This window comes from Cucurbita pepo, chromosome LG10 (genome assembly GCF_002806865.2).
Source record: "Cucurbita pepo subsp. pepo cultivar mu-cu-16 chromosome LG10, ASM280686v2, whole genome shotgun sequence".
Lineage (NCBI taxonomy): Eukaryota > Viridiplantae > Streptophyta > Magnoliopsida > Cucurbitales > Cucurbitaceae > Cucurbita > Cucurbita pepo.
In genome coordinates, this window is record NC_036647.1 from 8,001,406 (window position 1) to 8,020,393 (window position 18,988).

The 18,988-nt window shown below is 34.7% G+C and overlaps 2 protein-coding genes across 4 annotated transcripts; both read left to right on the forward strand.

Annotated features, from left to right (window-relative positions):
• Positions 1-2,590: 2,590 nt before the first annotated feature.
• On the forward strand, positions 2,591-4,820 carry LOC111803408 (probable leucine-rich repeat receptor-like protein kinase At1g35710). Its single transcript, XM_023687790.1, has 2 exons — positions 2,591-4,329; positions 4,404-4,820. The coding sequence occupies exon 1, from the start codon at positions 2,599-2,601 to the stop codon at positions 4,033-4,035; it is 1,437 nt and encodes a 478-aa protein (XP_023543558.1). The 5' UTR covers positions 2,591-2,598; the 3' UTR covers positions 4,036-4,329; positions 4,404-4,820.
• Positions 4,821-7,531: 2,711 nt separating this feature from the next.
• LOC111803438 (60S ribosomal protein L35a-1-like) lies at positions 7,532-9,819 on the forward strand. Of its 3 annotated transcripts, none has more exons than XM_023687840.1 (6): positions 7,532-7,641; positions 7,733-7,798; positions 7,888-7,923; positions 8,112-8,340; positions 8,433-8,475; positions 9,595-9,819. In XM_023687840.1, the coding sequence occupies exons 2-5, from the start codon at positions 7,767-7,769 to the stop codon at positions 8,472-8,474; spliced, it is 339 nt and encodes a 112-aa protein (XP_023543608.1). In that variant the 5' UTR covers positions 7,532-7,641; positions 7,733-7,766; the 3' UTR covers position 8,475; positions 9,595-9,819. The 3 variants fall into 3 exon arrangements, with proteins under 3 accessions (XP_023543608.1, XP_023543610.1, XP_023543609.1); XM_023687842.1 differs by having other exon boundaries at positions 7,747-7,798; XM_023687841.1 differs by having other exon boundaries at positions 7,535-7,641; positions 7,711-7,798.
• The last annotated feature ends 9,169 nt before the right edge of the window (positions 9,820-18,988 follow it).

Here is an 18,988-nt window from a genome sequence, read left to right on the forward strand (position 1 = left end):
TTTTTTTTTTTTTTTTTTTTTTTTTTTTTTTTTTTTTTTTTTTTTTTTTTTGTTATATACCATATCTCTTTAAATAATCTTTTCTTTTTTTGTTTATTTAATTTTATGATCTATCCTTATATTTTTTATTACTTTATTCAATTCTCAAGAAAGATCGGTATTTAGTTTTCTTTCGTTTTATGACAATGTTGAACAATGTTAATATGTTACAATTTTCGCTCATTATTTTTTTTATTTTTTGTGTGAATAATTATAGATTGATTTGTGTTTATTTGTGAACTTTTAATATATTTTATCTAAGATTTATCTGAATTTATAATTAATTGTAGATAAATAAAACTTTTAATATATTTTCTTTTTACATTTTTCTTTCCTATTTATTAAACTTTATTTTACACGACACTCTTGATTATATCAAAAAAGAAAATATCTTAGTCTAATATTGATATATTGTCTTCATTTATGTCATAAATAGAAAATATCTTAGTCTAATATTGATATATTGTCTTCATTTATGTCATAAATGAATCTCCTTTTTCTGTTTGAATTTTTAAACCTAAAATAATAATTATTTTTAAAATGGTCCCCGCTTTTTTTTTTTTAAATGGGTCTAAAAAAATAGAAAAAAAAAATATGTGTTTACTATGTCAAGTGGTAGCTTTCTTGACTTAGCAAAATTTATTTATTTTCTATTTTCTATTTATTTTTTCAAAAATTAATATTTAAATTCCATTTATGGATAGATCAATTTTTCACCCATACGTAAATAGTTCAAGTCAAAAAACACGAGTTTTTATTTAATTGAAATTTTGGATGTGTTGTGTTTGATATTATAGTACAATTAAATGATTTTTTTCGTAATAAAAAAGGAGGTCGTTACACATATGCTTTTATATGTGATGTTATGTTATATGATACACCAAATTATGTTATGGTATAAACGAAATGCTATGATATGTCATGATCTATGATATGCCATAATATGTTATGAAATAAGGAAATCTATGATGCACAATCTCTCTATGTCATGTCATGGAAGCTATATTATATATGAAATAATGTATAAGAATTATGAACGTATAATTATCGGATTCAACATATCGTGAAAGAACGGAGGTTTGTCTTGCATTATTTATTANATGATATGTCATGATCTATGATATGCCATAATATGTTATGAAATAAGGAAATCTATGATGCACAATCTCTCTATGTCATGTCATGGAAGCTATATTATATATGAAATAATGTATAAGAATTATGAACGTATAATTACCGGATTCAACATGTCGTGAAAGAACGGAGGTTTGTCTTGCATTATTTATTGTGCCACGACGGAAAGTATGGGGACCTTACGCACAATTGTGTGTTCATGTGTATTGGGATACTTCACTATTATGATGAGTATGAAAACGTACATTAAGAGATTGATTATGACGTTTATGTTCGTTATAATGATATGACGTCTACTGTTCCCTCGAGGTGTCTGGTGTCACGGTCATGCTCGTCCAAGGCGTGTTGCCCATGGCCGCATGCCCATGACAAGCCAAACCCTTGTCATGTCTTTTCATTCTAGTGTTTTTACTTTCGTAGTTTTAGGGCGTATGACGCCTCAAAAATATCATGTCTAGGCCTGCCAGACATGAAATGCCTCAGAATGTACTACAGGGAAATATGACTAGTTGTCAACTTCTCCCTACCCAATGTTATATATGTTAAGTCGTCGTTATCTCTCTCTTGTTTGCTTATATAACGTCTCTTTCTAAAATCTCTCTCTCCTCGTTTTCTAAAACCTTCTTTTAAAACCGAGGTTAGAGGCTCGATCATACGTCGCTTGGCCGTAAGCGACGCAAGAACAAATTGGCTTAGCTCACTTGTCGTTGGAAAGTGAGTGCCGCACAATCGCTAGTCCGCTGCCTTCAAAAGTGCGATTGTGTCATCTGGCAACAGCCCATCAACGAGAGCTATCCCAACCAACAGACTTAGAGGTTGTGCAAACTTGCCTGGTGGGTCCATATTCGCATGTGTGGGTCGTGTGTAAAGAAGTACTACACATTCAATTCAGCCCAGACTAGAAAGCGGCCTAGCCTAAAAGAATGTAATTTAAATTAAATCCTCGCCATCCACAAATATAATTAATATTAATTTGTGTAATTTAAGAGAAAGAGATGTCTACGTGTGTCCCGATATTTCTAAAAAATGAGTCCAAAAAATAGAAAATAAATATCTTTTACTCGGTCAAGACTTATAAACTTTTCGAGAGCGACACCTAACTGGAAGACACAAACTTACACATCTCGACTTAAAAAAATACATTTATTTATTTATTTATTTATTTGCATTATTGTCTATTTCTCTTCGATTATAAAAATTAATATTTAAATCGGATTTGTGTATGATGAATTTTCCACCTTAAAACTTTCAGATAGTCCAAAATATTTGAAAAAAAAATCCGACCTAAATATCAGGTTCAATTTCTATAAAAATAAATCAAAATCAATAAAAAAAAAAAATTAATGGTGAGGTTTAGCTGTCTCGTTCGAACTAAACTTTTATTAAAAGGGCATTTCGTTACAATCTCTCTTCCACGGAAACAATATGCCTAACTTCACTTCCCTTTGGTTTCTCCTCTTTTCCTCCTATCTTTTCTCCAACTTCTTGTTTGATTCAACTTTTACATATTCAAATGCATCGACACTGTTCCCGCTTCAACAAGAAGGTGATGCTCTATTCCAAGCTGGTTGGTGGGTCAATCAAAATATCTCACTTCGTTGTAAATGGAAAGGCATAACTTGTGATGCTTCGGGAAGTATTATAATGATTCAGGTACGAAGGTCATTGCCCAACGGGTCTACTCTACACAACTTGAATTTCTCATCTTTACCTAACTTGAAGGGTCTTTATCTCATTAATTCTAGTCTCCAAGGGGGAATTCCTCCCGAAATATCTCAACTCTCCAAACTCACCTCTTTGTTTTTAGGTTCAAATGATCTTTCCGGTGAAGTTCCTTCAGAATTAGGAAACTTGACAAATTTATTAGAACTTGATCTTAGAAACAATATGTTCACAGGTACGATCCCTTCAACCATAGGTCGTTTGATCCATTTAAAGACTCTAGATCTTTCCCACAACCAAATAGGTGGATTTATTCCATCTCAAATAGGGAACATGAAGAGCTTGACAGGCCTGTATTTAGGCAATAACTTGATCATTGGTTCAATTCCATCCACGTTTGGAAATTTAAGTAATCTATCTAATCTTGTGATGAAACATAATAAGCTTATTGGCCCACTCCCTACCACCTTTTGGTCTTTAACTCAGTTGATTTGGTTAAGTCTTTCCTACAACTACTTTAATGATTCAGTCTCTCAAAAAATTCAAAATTTTAAAGGCTTGGAAATTCTTGAACTACACGAAAATACGTTCTCGGGCCCAATCCTTTTCTCTGTCGTCCATCTTACTAATTTATCCATCCTAAATCTATCGTCAAATAGATTCAATGGAACCATCCCGGTGCAAATCGATCATTTAGAGAAATTGAATATTTTGAATGTTAGTTACAACATGTTTAGTGGTCCAATTCCTACGACTCTCGTGGGACTACTTTATAGTACTCATTCTCCCTCCTATGTCTTAAATAATGGAATTACATTGGAGATTGACTTCAGTCATAACTTCATCGATGGTGAACTTCCCCGTTTCTCACTTGACAATCATTTAAGGCCTACAAGCATCAACTTTAGCTACAATAACCTCGTAGGCAAAATTTCAGATTCCTTCCTTTTCTTTAGAAATGTCAATTTATCGTATAACAAGTTTGAAGGCGAAGTTTGTGATCAAATTCTACATCGTTTTGATGTAAGTGCTGTTTTGGGTAATCAAAAGCTTTGTGGCAGTATTCCCCCGCTTCACCCTTGTGATTCACAAAATCATGGAATTTTCAAAATGCTGATGATTCTGCTTCCCTCAGTTTTCTTTTTCGTTCTCTGTTTTTCTTGCTTCACTCTTGCCTCCATAAGCGTTCCATGTTTCTGATTTATGAATACATGGAGAGGGGAAGCCTATTTTGGGTGTTGAGTAACGACACAGAAGCAATGGAATTGGATTGGAAGAAAAGACTGAACGTCCTACAAAGAGTTTCACATGCTTTGTCATACATACACCATGATTGCATTACTCCAATCATTCATCGGGACGTTACAACCTGTAATATACTTTTGGACTCAAATCTAGAAGCTTTTCTATCCGATTTTGGTATCTCAAGATTACTTGATCATGAGTTATCTTATCATACCACTGTTGGCGGCACTTGTGGATATATAGCTCCAGGTGAGCACATATTAATGAATTCTTAATTGATTTTCTTAAATCATTACTTTTAATCTTTTTCTTTTTTTATTCAGAATTAGCATACTCTGTGGTCATATCAGAAAAATGTGACGTCTACAGCTTTGGAGTGGTGGCATTGGAAGTAATAATGGGAAAGCATCCCCGAGAATTATTGACTTACTTGTGGTCTAAATCTACTCCACGTATATTCATCAAGGATTTGTTAGACTCACGGCTCAAATCTCCTTTACTCCAAATTGGACTGACACAAAGTATACTTCTCACATTGACGTTAGCCTTTGCATGTCTCCATCCAAATCCAAAAGCCCGACCTACAATGCAACATTTGACTCGAGAATTCAACTTTCGAAGGCCCTATCAGGTTGAACTCATATTTAACGAGATTACAATTGATCAACTTGTAAAGCAAGAGATTTATTATGTACATCAGATTTAGAAATTATTAATTTAGATTATGCATTTTCTCTTCATTTATATGTGTTTCGAGTCACCCAGTTCTTACAAACGTAGAACTTGTCATGAAATAGCAACCTGATTGCTTAAAAATCAAGCACTAACCTTTGAGTTCTTGAATAAGGGTAGCCTTCTAATTACTTAAACACCATGGGCTATCTTAAACCTTATCCCGAGGTAGCTTCTTGATGGCTTAAAACCAAGGATGAACCCCAAACATAACATAAACGTATAACACACCTCTGTCATGGTACTTAATAACCTTCAAGGTCTTAAAAGGATTCATTCGAGTGCATAAATCTTGAGGTTATTTGATAGGAGCATTCGAGTCCTTTTCTGTATGTCATGAACATTTCATAATAACATGCATAGTATCATAAGGTTATAACGTATCTCTTAAAGATTCTAGAAGGATCTTGAATCTTAGTTAAGGGTCATTAGGGGTAATTTTGTCCATAATTCTTGACTTATACCCGTAACATGTTCTATAAGCTTTGTGCTCCGGTATATTCCTTCTTATGGTCATAACTAAGTCTCTTATAACCTTGAGAAATCCTTGTGGTCTTAAAAACTTAAAGTCCTTATAGGGTATTTTGGTCATTTACCACATTTTCTTGGTTTAGGTTCTTATAAATAGGTCTTCTTTAGGTGTTCGAGTATTGAAATATCTTACCAATCTTTAGGGGCATTTTAGTCATTTAAACCTTTAATTCTTGGTTTAGTGTCTAAACCTACTCCAATGACTTTGAAAATTTATATGATCTTTAAAGACTATAAAAGAATATCTCTTATAAAGTTTCATCACATTTGGAGATCATCTGGGTCATGAACGAGGTAGTTTACCGTAGGGTCATTATGGTTATTTTACATCATTGCTTAGTTTAGCTATCCAATGACCACCCATTTTCATGCATCACCGTAACATATCATATTTTACCTAGCATTAAAATTTCACAGACAACGGAATTCATTCAGTAGATTACTTTAACGTTACTTGATTCCTAAGTAAAACGTTTGGTTTATGGCCTAACTCATTGTCCTTGGGTCATTTCTTCTATATTCCTTTAAATCATACTTAACTTAAAAGGTTCATATTGTATTCCAAGCAATTCCTACGCGTATTTGTTAAGAAAAAAAACTAAGATGGCTACTTACCTCATCCTTGACATTCGAGTCTTCGATTCTCAAGCTTTCGACATCCAAATTACTTAAAATTTTCTTTGCTAGATCCATTTTTCAGTCTAACGCATACGAATCGTGTATGCATCATTAGTATTGTATATATCTATAACATGGTTTCACATGACGTAGCATGACATAACATACATAGCATTTCATAGCATACATAACATCGTATAATAGGACATTGCATAAAATACATAACATAGCAACATAGGTCAACACATTACATATATAGCATAACATAACACTCCTAGTTATGGTACATGCACGTGGCATGTGTGATATATCACACAATTCTTCCAACCAACCAACAATAGAGCCATTTACTTGTTTGGCCTTAGTCGTAGTCCCTAAATATTCTTAAAGTTGGTTCGTGATTGTACTTCAACATCCAATTTAACCTATATGAACCCGATTTATCTAAAAGTATTGAATACCCTTTATCCAAAATATCGTTTTTGGATAGAGTAAGAGAACAATGTCTTACCATATCGATTTCCCCGTCATGTAATTGTCCTACATTGCCCTCTATGTAACACACCAACATGAGTTTCGTGAATACAGATCTCAGTGTTCAAACTCTTCGGTTCCTCTATCTCGATCACTCTTTGTTTCTCCTTCTCTCTCTACAAGTATGTTCTATGTGTTGAAGGGTGAAGCGAGGGATTTAATAAGGCAGGTCCTGGTTTTCCTTGGCATAATCTCCAATGGATCACGATACGACAACATTTTATAACTTTTTTTTCTTCCTCAAATGACTTTGGGTACAAAATGAATTATGTTCATTTATGTGAAAAATTTTACTATCCTATTTTACTTTGTCTTTTACCGTTTTAAAATTAAAATTGATTTTAATGTCTCGGTAATCATATGTGCACTACCAACATGTTTTAATCTATATATTGACAAACAATTTTCATCCATGTATATGTTACTCAATTAAAATATGCTCGAGATATTCTTACTCGTGCTCAGTTGCTCGATAGCAAACCAGTACACACCCGATGGTTGTTTTTCAACATGTGACTGTTGATGGTTCTCCTTTCTCGATCCTACTCTCTATTGATCTCTTATTGGTACCCTTCAGTACTTGACCATTACGTGCATAGATATTTCCCTGTCAATTTTTGCATGTTCCTACTGTAGATCACTTTTTTACTATCAAGCGTATTCTTCGCTATGTCGAGGGAACACTCTACTTTGGTCTTACCTTTCGTTCATTCATTGTTTCTAGTGCGCGAGTGACTTATTCGAATGCTGACTAGGTTGTCTGTCCCGAAACTCGTAGTTCTACATCTGACTATTCTATTTTTTTTTTTTTTTTTTTTTTTTTTGAGCGACAAGAGATAATAACAACTTTTAAAACAAAATTATAAAAGTTATTATTTTGTAAATTTTAAATAAAATTGAAAGGTATTCATTAAAATTTTGAATTTTTTTAAAATAAAAATATTACGAAACCTTTAAAAGTTTATTGATTTATTTTTTATTAATTTAGACTTAATCTATCTATTGCGCTAAAAGGGAAACCCTAGAAATTTCTTCAATCATTTTGACCCTCAAATCCCCATTATAAAAGTTCCTCTCTTCTATAAGTGGTCATCTTCTTCTCTGAACCGCAGCTCCATCTTCCTCTCTTCAACCTGCAAATCCAAGGTGATTATTCCTCAAAGATTTCCATTTTTTTTCTTACCAATGGCATTTACATTTGGTTACCGATCTTAGTTCTTAGTATCTTGGCTTGAAGACGTCATTTTACAGAATCCTAGACTGCGGCAGCAATGGTGAAGGGAAGTCAGGGAGAAAGAATCAGGTCTCTCTCCAAACCCTAGATCAAGCCGATTTGATTGCTTTATTTTCTATGTTTTTTACCGATTTGCTAATGTATTGTGTTTGTTTCAGACTCTACGTCAGAGGAACGGTCCTTGGGTACAAAAGGTAATTGGTTTCGCTTCGATTATCGAATGTTGGACTGGTTTTTTCTTAGTGATGAGTACTTTTTTAAGTGTAGTTTGATGCCAGAGAATTGATGAAACTGGATTTGAAATATGCGTTAGGTTTAGTGATTAGTTAGTGAGGGATGCTATTGTTTGTGTGGGAGCTAAGAATTTGGAATTGGTATTTAGGTCCAAGTCAAACCAGTATCCAAGAACATCACTGATTCAGATTGAAGGTGTGAATACCAAGGAAGAGGTTGCATGGTATGCTGGAAAACGGTTGGCATATATTTACAAGGCCAAAGTGAAGCAAAATGGAACTCACTATCGGTGCATTTGGGGCAAGGTATCCAGACCTCATGGTAACAGTGGCATTGTTCGAGCTAAGTTTAAGTCAAACTTGCCCCCAAAATCCATGGTAATGTGGAATGAGTAGCTGTTTCTTCATATTTGTTCAATGATGGTATATTGGGATAGGTTTTGTGATTGAATTTCTGGACAATTTTGCAGGGTGATAAAATTAGGGTATTTATGTACCCCAGCAACATATGAGGTACACTCCCCTCCACCACTCTTTTTGATGTAGAAAGGGAAAAACCATCCATGCTGTTCATCTTAATGTGATAAAAACACAGTATGCTTGATATTGCATTCCAATATTCAATTTTTGTTTGCTTTACTTAATGGGATTTGTGATGGTAGTCCTGTGATCATTGTATCATTTGTAATATGTTTTTCTCGATCTTTGTTTTTGTTTTTCTGATCTTGGGTGTTGTTATCTATCTTATGTGTGCTTATTTCAGAATGATTATTCATGGATTCTTGTCTTTTCAATCTCTAATTTGGAGCTTGATGGCAATCAGATGTTCTTGAGATGTCTTTATGTATTCTTCCAATAGTGCAGTGCGTTTTATAGGGCTGCAATACTGTGCTGTTTCGTGTTCCGAAGATTCGATTTATATTTTCCAAAATTCTAATCTGTTACACAGATTTTTTATTTTACCTTAATGTCTTTGGCTCTAGCATTATGTCTTGTCCTCACGATGGAATTTTTAGTTTTACTTTTGGACCAATTTCATATAATTCTTTTTTCTAAGTTCATTTCTTGACAATTCACATAATCCAGTCCATGCCTGTTATAGATCGGATATCTTTCTCTTGTCTGGTTATACTTTTCGTCTGGTTATACTTTTCTAGCCCTGGTTCTAGCAACCTCTGCGTCCTGTAGTACTCCGTTGTATTTCATATGAACTGATGGAAGCCAGATTGGATTCTTAGTTGACTTGGATCTATCTATATTTTCCTTTTATTGTTTTGTTTTTACAACACAGTTCATGTTTAGTTGATAAGTTCAGGGTAAACTTCATTTCTCGGTTATCGACAAACGTAAATCGTTCTGCCATGTCGTTTTCTTAAAATGGATTTTTCAACGTCGTGAATCAAGACACCACAAATTGTTATTATTTGACCAGTGTTCATCCATGAATGGGGTTTCATTTCCTATACTGATTCTGTTGTAGAACCTTCGTGTGTCGTGATCGTGAATCTAATTAATATCCGAATCTGTAGGAGTGTTTGTCTAAACTTATAAAACCAGACACCTTCACTTCTAAATGTTTTACTGCTTAGTTCATGTAGCGTTGTTTCTGATCTCTTTTTTATTTTTTTGCAGTTCCTCAAATCAGCTAGCTAGAGGGGTAAGGTTTCGTTTCTTTCTCGACTTGATGGATCATCGATAGTTTTCTTTTACTTTACTGGACCCAATGTTTAGATGATGATATTTTGATGTGAAACATGACTAAATTTGGAAGGATCATTATGGAATCATACTTTCAATTTTGACCTAGATTAATTTAATGTCAAGGCATCTCTGCAAGACTTCACTTGCATTTAGATATCTGTTCTTGATACTATTGTGAGTTTAAGAAACTTGATGGCAATAGCATGGCTTCACATTAAATCGTAACATTTTGTGGGTCGGGACGATATGGTATCACTTCCCTTTAGAAGTTGAGATATNTTTTTTTTTTTTTTTTTTTTTTTTTTTTGTTTTTCATACTTAGGTATGGATAAATTAAATTTGCAAGTAATGATAATAAACTACAATAATATGAGTGGGTCACAATAATATTATTTATTTATAAAACTATTAAATATAGTATGATAAAATTCTTTTTTATTTTTTTATTTTTATTATTATTTTTTTAAAATTGAGAGTATTAATAAGTTTAAGGGTATTTATGAAATACTATTAAAAGTTTAAGGTTATTGTTAAAACAAAATACTAACGATTTTGTTCAAAACTAGTGGTAAGGGTATTAATGAAATTTTGAAGTTTAAGAGTATTTGAAACAATATTGGTATACTAGAAAACTTCGAATAATTGTGAAACACCGCTAAAAGTTCATGGGATAATTGTGAAACACTATTAAAATCTAACGATGAAGGTGTTTTTGAGATTTTTTTTTAATAGTTTAAAGGCATTACTGAAATTTTTTAAAGTTTAGATGTATTTTTTAGATAAATTATTAAGTGCAAAGTTGAAAAGTATTTTTATTAATTTAGCCTACACTTAAATAGGAGGTGAGCGTTAGATACTAAGACTTGTAACGCTCGGACTTAGTATCTAGTCCATATATTCCAACACGAGTCTTTTTACTATGTTGTCTTTATTTAAATATTTTCAAGAGATTATCTTATCTAGGGTGATTAAGATTGATATAGATAATAACTACCAATTCTTTTAAGTGTTTTTCAACCGTACTTGATATGAAAACCCTCGTTAATTGGATCTAAGAACCCTCACTATCGTCATTCATTCTTATTTTGATACCCCTTCATCTCCCTCTGTATCTACTAGGTTCGAACCTGCGCACATAGAGTTATCTACACCATTTGGTAGTAATCACTCGTGTGCATCAAGGTGTTCCCTGGCTCGTTAGTTCTCTCTTCCATGGCGTTATCTACACTATACGGCGGTGTCATGGGGTTTTGCGACCATTCGTCTCCCTCTCTCTTTTCTTCCCTCTTGTTTTCGATGTTTCTATGTTTTGTGTTTTTGGTGGGCATAACAAGATAGTTGGACTTAATGAGAGTGGAACAGGCATGTCTTTGGGAGAGGTTGCCCGAGAATCCTGGTGAGTCGCCGAAATTCTTGGGGTTGCCATGATCAAGGGTAAACTCACAGTTCGAAGTCTTGAATATGTCAAGGGCCGAACGTTGAGCATCGTAGTGAACGTTGAATACCTAGGTAAAAATGGTCCAAATTTGACGTATCTCAAACGAATCAATCTTAAGCTCGGTGAGTATTAAATATGAGTGTTGAGTTTTCATAAAGATCAAGTATGATGATGTATTGATTCATGTGTTAAATGCCATAGTTGGGTTGGGTTAGATTTTATTTATTCGGTTTGGGTTAGATTAAAATTTTTGAAAATAGAAAATTTGGGTCGGTTTGTAAGTTGACATTTTTTTAAATCAAGCCGACTAACTCGAAAATAGAGTTACAATCTAACTCAACTCTACCTATTTTTAAAATTATTATGAAGATTTAAGAATATTTAATATTTGTCACTAATGTCAGTAATGCTGTAACTTGTGAATGTTTGATATTTGAGTTTTATTAAATTTTAGTTATTAATATAACACTATCGTGGATAAGTATAATTTTTTAAATAATAATAAAAACGTGATAATCCAACCAAGTCTAACTCTGAGGGTTGTACTAGGTTGGGTTGTGAATTCTATTTTAGTTGCTCACGTCACCAATCCAACCAACCCAAATTTCGGGTTGGTCCAAATGATTTCCCCAATCCAACCCAACTCAACCTCTATTGTAATAGTCCAAGTCCACAGCTAGCAGATATGCTCCTATTTGAATTTTTTCTTCGGGCTTCTCCGGGTTTTTAAATGCTATGCTGACAAGTTTCCACTTTTTTATTAATTTAGCCTACACTTAAATAGGAGGTGAGCGTTAGATACTAAGACTTGTAACGCTCGGACTTAGTATCTAGTCCATATATTCCAACACGAGTCTTTTTACTATGTTGTCTTTATTTAAATATTTTCAAGAGATTATCTTATCTAGGGTGATTAAGATTGATATAGATAATAACTACCAATTCTTTTAAGTGTTTTTCAACCGTACTTGATATGAAAACCCTCGTTAATTGGATCTAAGAACCCTCACTATCGTCATTCATTCTTATTTTGATACCCCTTCATCTCCCTCTGTATCTACTAGGTTCGAACCTGCGCACATAGAGTTATCTACACCATTTGGTAGTAATCACTCGTGTGCATCAAGGTGTTCCCTGGCTCGTTAGTTCTCTCTTCCATGGCGTTATCTACACTATACGGCGGTGTCATGGGGTTTTGCGACCATTCGTCTCCCTCTCTCTTTTCTTCCCTCTTGTTTTCGATGTTTCTATGTTTTGTGTTTTTGGTGGGCATAACAAGATAGTTGGACTTAATGAGAGTGGAACAGGCATGTCTTTGGGAGAGGTTGCCCGAGAATCCTGGTGAGTCGCCGAAATTCTTGGGGTTGCCATGATCAAGGGTAAACTCACAGTTCGAAGTCTTGAATATGTCAAGGGCCGAACGTTGAGCATCGTAGTGAACGTTGAATACCTAGGTAAAAATGGTCCAAATTTGACGTATCTCAAACGAATCAATCTTAAGCTCGGTGAGTATTAAATATGAGTGTTGAGTTTTCATAAAGATCAAGTATGATGATGTATTGATTCATGTGTTAAATGCCATAGTTGGGTTGGGTTAGATTTTATTTATTCGGTTTGGGTTAGATTAAAATTTTTTAAAATAGAAAATTTGGGTCGGTTTGTAAGTTGACATTTTTTTAAATCAAGCCGACTAACTCGAAAATAGGGTTACAATCTAACTCAACTCTCCCTATTTTTAAAATTATTATGAAGATTTAAGAATATTTAATATTTGTCACTGATGTCAGTATTGCTGTAACTCGTGAATGTTTGATATTTGAGTTTTATTAAATTTTAGTTATTAATATAACACTACCGTGGATAAGTATAATTTTTTAAATAATAATAAAAACGTGATAATCCAACCAAGTCCAACTCTGAGGGTTGTACTAGGTTGGGTTGTGAATTCTATTTTAGTTGCTCACGTCACCAACCCAACCAACCCAAATTTCGGGTTGGTCCAAATGATTTTCCCAATCCAACCCAACTCAACCTCTATTATAACAGTCCAAGTCCACAGCTAGCAGATATGCTCTTATTTGAACTTTTTCTTCGAGCTTCTCCGGGTTTTTAAATGCTATGCTGACAAGTTTCCACACTCTTATAACAAAAAATGTTTCGTTTTCCTCTCTAACCAATGTGAGATCTCACATGCATACACCGACGTATATGTCTCTTTCTAACCCGTCTCTCTAAAATTATTTTCTTTCTCTACCTAAAATTTATATCGCATGATCGATTTTCGAAAACGTCTCTCGTGTTAGAATACAATTTAAAGCGGGATTCTACGCTTCGATAAGATGACCATAACCATAAATGTTAGTTAGCCTATCAATGCTTTAAACCAATGCTTTAATGGAAACCACATGGGCTGCTATTATTAGGTAACACCTCATTGTACTCTTTACATTCCTTCATTTTTATATTTTTATTTATTTATTTATTTATTTATTTATTTTATAGTTAGAAATAAATAATCATTTAAATAGAGTTTTATAATGAAAATACCCCATAACCACCAAAAAGATAATAATAATAATAATAATAATAATAATAATAATAATAATAATAATAATAATAATAATAATAATAATAATAAAATAACTCAACTCTCTTAAATTTTAAAATTTTAATTTTGTTAAATAGTTTATTTAAAAAATAATATTCACTGATATTAATCCATATAAAAAAAAAAAAATTCAAGATTACGTATGGAGAATATTAAAACCGTCCTATTCGAGTAGTATTGTTGCTGTCTTCTTTACAACTTTTGTTGTTGCTAAAATGATGTGGAATGATTTAGCAACTAGCAGGATTGAATTATGTGGGCCCATTCGTTATTAATGGGACGATGGATATTTCCATCGAGAAGTATATCAAAGAGTTAATGTCGGATAGTGTCGGGCTAGCTGAAAAGTAAAGTTTATCAAAAGCTTAGTGGGAAGCGTTTACGTTTCTAACGTACCATTATTCTTTATGTTTTTTAAAATTATTTTTATTTTCTCACTATTTCTTTTTTATAATTTTCATTAAATTTTAATCAAATTTTAAAAGCAAAATTACTTTTTAGCTTAGCTTTTGAAAATATCTTTAAAAATAGAAAGAAAAAAAAAACACTTTTTTTAAACTATTTTAGTATTTATATCAACCAATAAAGATTTCGTTTTTAATTTATAATTTTTAAATTTATAATTATATTTTTTTTTTCACAATTTCTTTAAATCGATATCACATTTACTAAAGAAATGAAAATAAAGATTTAAAGATTTTTTTTTTACAGTCCCGTATCTTACTCTAAAACCATTTGTAACAGCTCGAGCCCACTGCTAGCAGATATTGGCCGTTTTGGCTCGTTATGTATCGTCGTCAATCTCACAATTTTAAAACGCGTCTATTAGGTAGAGGTTTTCACGCCCCTATAAAAAATGACTTGTTTCCCTCTCCAACTAACGAAGATATGTAGCTGTTGAGATATATTATTTATGGAATATATCTTACATATTATATCTTATATTTTATTTTATTCTCAGTATTTAATTATTTTATATTTTCCTCATTTGTACGAATGAGTTGCTAGCTTGTATCGGATATCTTGGTTATGCTTGTCTAGGACGTATTGTCCATGGCCACATGATGCATGATCGGTCACCAAAATCATGTTACACTCATTAGGGCTAAAATGTCCCAAGATGTACTATAAGGGGACGTGACTAATTGTCAATTCTTCCAACCCGTGTTATATGTTATTGAAGTCGTTGTTACTTATTCTCTTTTGGCTTATAACATTGATTTTTTTCAAATTGTTTTCAATGCATTTTCTCACTCACGTTTTCTGAAATATTTCTTTCAAACGTGACCGAGGCTCGATCATACACTAAGGTTGTTTGCAAAGTTTGACTTTCTACCCGGCTCACTTGTTCGCTAGGTTAATAAGTGCCATACAATTGCAATCTCGCTGCTACAAAAGTGTGATTGTGACACACAGCTCTATATGCTCCCACCATCAAATAGTGGTCTATGATCCATCTCTCAATAATAAAATGACCTAGCCTTCTTAGGTTCTTAGGGTTCATATACCCGGCTTACTCCTAAGAGTGTAAGTTATCCAGTAGGGTATGTAACGACCAAGATCCACCAGTAGTAGATATTGTTCTCTTTGGGGTTTCCTTTTCGGACTTCCTCTCAAGACTTTAAAATGCACCTGCTAGGGGAAAGTTTTCACACCCTTGTAAATAGTGGTTTGTTCTTCTCTCCAACCAATGTGGGACATCACAGGGTATATTCGCGTTTCAAGGTGAACTTAGCCTCTGATTTCCTACTCTCCATGGTCCATCTAGTCATCGTGCTTCTTGTGCATAAGTTAAAGTATCCTCATCTATCTTGGGCTCTAGAGAAGTCAAACAGATACGGAGGAATCGTCACTCGTTGTAAGTAACATTTCAGTCTCCCTATATCTCCATACGTGACTACTAATAATTCCTAACGAGCTCTTTATTCTCTTGACATTCAAGACTCTTATACAGTGTCAAACAGACTCCCATTAAGCACAACCAAAGCTTTGTTTTGTTTGTCTGTCATTCATCAATAACCCTTCAACCTTCACTTGCTTGAGACCAACTTCACCTAATTTTTTTCCCGTTTCTTTGATAGATGTTGTTCGACTTATTGTACTCAAAACTCGACTCTGCTATGATTCTAGTGTAATTCACGATCACGGCTCGTTTTTGCCCTCATATGAAATCAATTTCATTAACGATCACCTTCGATTTCATAGTCCGCGTGTCTCTTTGTCGATTTCAAATCTCGTTAATTAAACCTCTTCATCTTCCTCCTTTCAAATCTCGTTAATTAACGAGATTTGATTCAATTCAATTTTCTATGTTTTTTAAGACTTGTTTTGATTAGTACTGATTTTAAGTATAATTTTAAGGTTTGACTAGAGTTTTTATGATTTGTAAAGAAATAGAACATGCTATTTTTATGTCTTTAAATTTGAGTGAAGTGATCTATATCCTAACTACATACGAACCGCTATATCATGACATGTACTTAATCCTCTGCGTGTTTGCTAGATCGAAGGTCTCTATTTTGCCGACATTTATGTCTGACGAGACAAAACCGTTCGTCTTCCATCATTTTCTCTCTTCATTTCGTTGTTCCTGTCCTTACAGATGAGGTCTGAGAGTTTACTGAAATGTAGGACTTCAGGTATGGTCATGGGTTCGTTGGAGGCGCAGGTTCTCGCCAGAAAAACTATGAACTCTCTCTTTCTCGATTTTTCAGCTCTTTTCTTCCTCTATGCTAGCGTTTGAGACATTGGCTGAAGGTTGGAGGAGGGAGGGAACGTCTAGAGACGATCCGCCGAGGTCATGGTTGTGCGATCCGAAAACTCCAACGGTCGTCAAAATTTTTGCGACCTTGTCAGTGACCTCGGTCAAAAAAAAATTTATAAAAAAATTCATTTCGTTACAACGGCTGGAGTGTGATGTCCCACATTGGTTGAGGAGAACAAATCACACTTTATAAGGGTGTGGAAATCTTCCCCTAGCAGACGCGTTTTAAAGCCTTGAGGGGAAGCCCGAAAGGGAAAGCCCAAAGAGGACAATATCTGCTAGCGGTGGATCTGGGTCGTTACAAATGGTATCAGAGCCAGTCACCGGACGATGTGCCGGCCTTCTCGCTGTTCCCCGAAGGGGGGTAGACACGAGGCGGTGTGCCAGTAAGGACGCTGGGCCCCAAAGGGGGGTGGATTTGGGGGCGGTCCCACATCGATTGGATAAAGGAACGAGTGCCAGCGAGGACGCTGGGCCCCGAAGGGGGGTGGATTATGATGTCCCACATTGATTGGGGAGGAGAACAAATCACCTTTTATAAGGGTGTGGAAACCTTCCCCTAGCAGACGCGTTTTAAAGCCTGGAGGGAAAGCTCGAAAGGGAAAGCCCAAAGAGGACAATATCTCGGTGGATCTGGGTCCTCACATGGAGGGTCACTAACTAACCTCTAGTAGCGGACAATATCTCGGTGGATCTGGGTCCTCACATGGAGGGTCACTAACTAACCTCTAGTAGCGATAAGTTATTACTAGCTAGCTTGCATATGTATCTTAGTTGGTTCGGCACGAGACTAGTTATTTGCGCACCTATACCACTTAAACTAAAAAATATGACTTTTTTTGTTCCTAAGATAAGAATGAATGGATGTTCGAGCCCAGTAAGGACCAGGTAAAAAGAGCACGAGCATGACTCTATGAGATAAAGATAGACTAGAGTCTTGTGCTAAGTTCTAGCCGCCTTTCTCAGCGTTTCATTATTTCGAGTCATGAAATTAAAAAATTTCCTCTACCTCTCATTTTTTTTCAGTAACGACTCCTAATAGTCAGTATAAAGGGACGAGTCTGTGATTAAGATATATATTTTAATTTAAAATTTTAAAATAGCATTTTATTTATTAAAATAATAAATGCCAAAAAGTTATTTGAGTTGCACGTGTATAATTCCTTTTGTTCAATAAATTATTGTTTTTCACACATAGAAAGAATTATTGGACTCATGATTTTACCAAACCAACCCCATCTAATGACAATCATTCTTCACGCGTGTTAGTGCATAGTTTAGCCCTATACTATACTTTATAAAGCACGTCTAGTCTGCCAATTCTCGACAATCATCTTCAACTCAATACTCAAATCCCGTTCAATTCAACTCATCACAATATTTTAATGTCACGGTTCTGGTGTGCCATGATCTTTTTCTCTGGAACAATCGAGGACACTGCCTTCCTTCTACTTTCAGAGGTAGGGACTGAATCAATCATCGCTCATTGAGCTATTTATTGCCGCCAATAGTGCTTCGCTTGCACGCCAATTCTTTGATGACATAATCTCTTGCCCCATTATTCATAATTTGAAATTTGGTTACATCGATATATTAATGATTCCCCACAATGTTCGTGTCATGTCCACGATTCTTTAAATTCAGGTGCCCTACATTCATTTACGACATAGTCATGTTACTTACTTTTTGTTTCCAAGAGTGAAAATCATCCCCAAAGACCAATACACGTTCTTTCAACGTGTTACTTACTTTCTCAGCGTAACAACTCAAGCCCACTGCTAACAGATATTGTCGTCTCAGGAAAATATCAATGCAACAACCCAAACGAAGTGGGATCTCACGATCTCTTCTAGGGTTCACCTTCAAGGCTTTAAAACGAGTCTGCTAAAACGAGTCTGCTAGGGAGAAGTTTCTATGCCCTTATATTTGTTCCCCTCTCTGACCAATGTGGGATCTCACACTCTACCCATCTCAAGCCCCAACATCCTCGCTGACACTTGTTCCTCTCTCTAGTCGATGTGGGACCCACTAATCCACCTTCCTTCGAGGCCCAGCGTTCTTGCTGGCACACCGCCTAGTGTCCACTCCCTTTTGGGGCTCAGCCTCCTTTCTAGCACATCATCCGATGTCTGGCTCTAATACCATTTATAACAGCTTAAATCCATAGCTAGCAGATATTGTTCTCTTTGGGCTTTCTCTTTCGAGCTTCCTCTCAACGTTTAAAAACGCGTCTGCTAGGGAGAGGTTTCCACACTCTTATAAAAAACGGGTCGTACCCCTCTCCAACCCATGTGAGGTCTCACTTAGGAAGTCACCCAATATATATATCTAATGTTACTTTTAATCCATTGAAATTTATTTTAGTTTCTTCCTTGTATTTTTAGAATTTTTTTTATATAACTATAAACGTTGGCTGGACCAACTCAAAATTTTGAGTCCATGACTCGAATGATCGAATAGAGTTTCTAACTTGACTGAGACCTTCATTTTTAGGTTGGATTTGGGTTGTCGGGTT

What these genes read in the sequence shown, in the direction of transcription:
- LOC111803408 (XM_023687790.1), top strand. Translation starts at nt 2,599, where the DNA reads ATGCCTAACTTCACTTCCCTTTGGTTTCTCCTCTTTTCCTCCTATCTT.
- LOC111803438 (XM_023687840.1), top strand. Translation starts at nt 7,767, where the DNA reads ATGGTGAAGGGAAGTCAGGGAGAAAGAATCAG. An exon ending in AGTCAGGGAGAAAGAATCAG is followed by an intron (nt 7,799 to 7,887) that starts GTCTCTCTCCAA and finishes TGTTTGTTTCAG; the next exon opens with ACTCTACGTCAGAGGAACGG. An exon ending in ACTTGCCCCCAAAATCCATG is followed by an intron (nt 8,341 to 8,432) that starts GTAATGTGGAAT and finishes ACAATTTTGCAG; the next exon opens with GGTGATAAAATTAGGGTATT.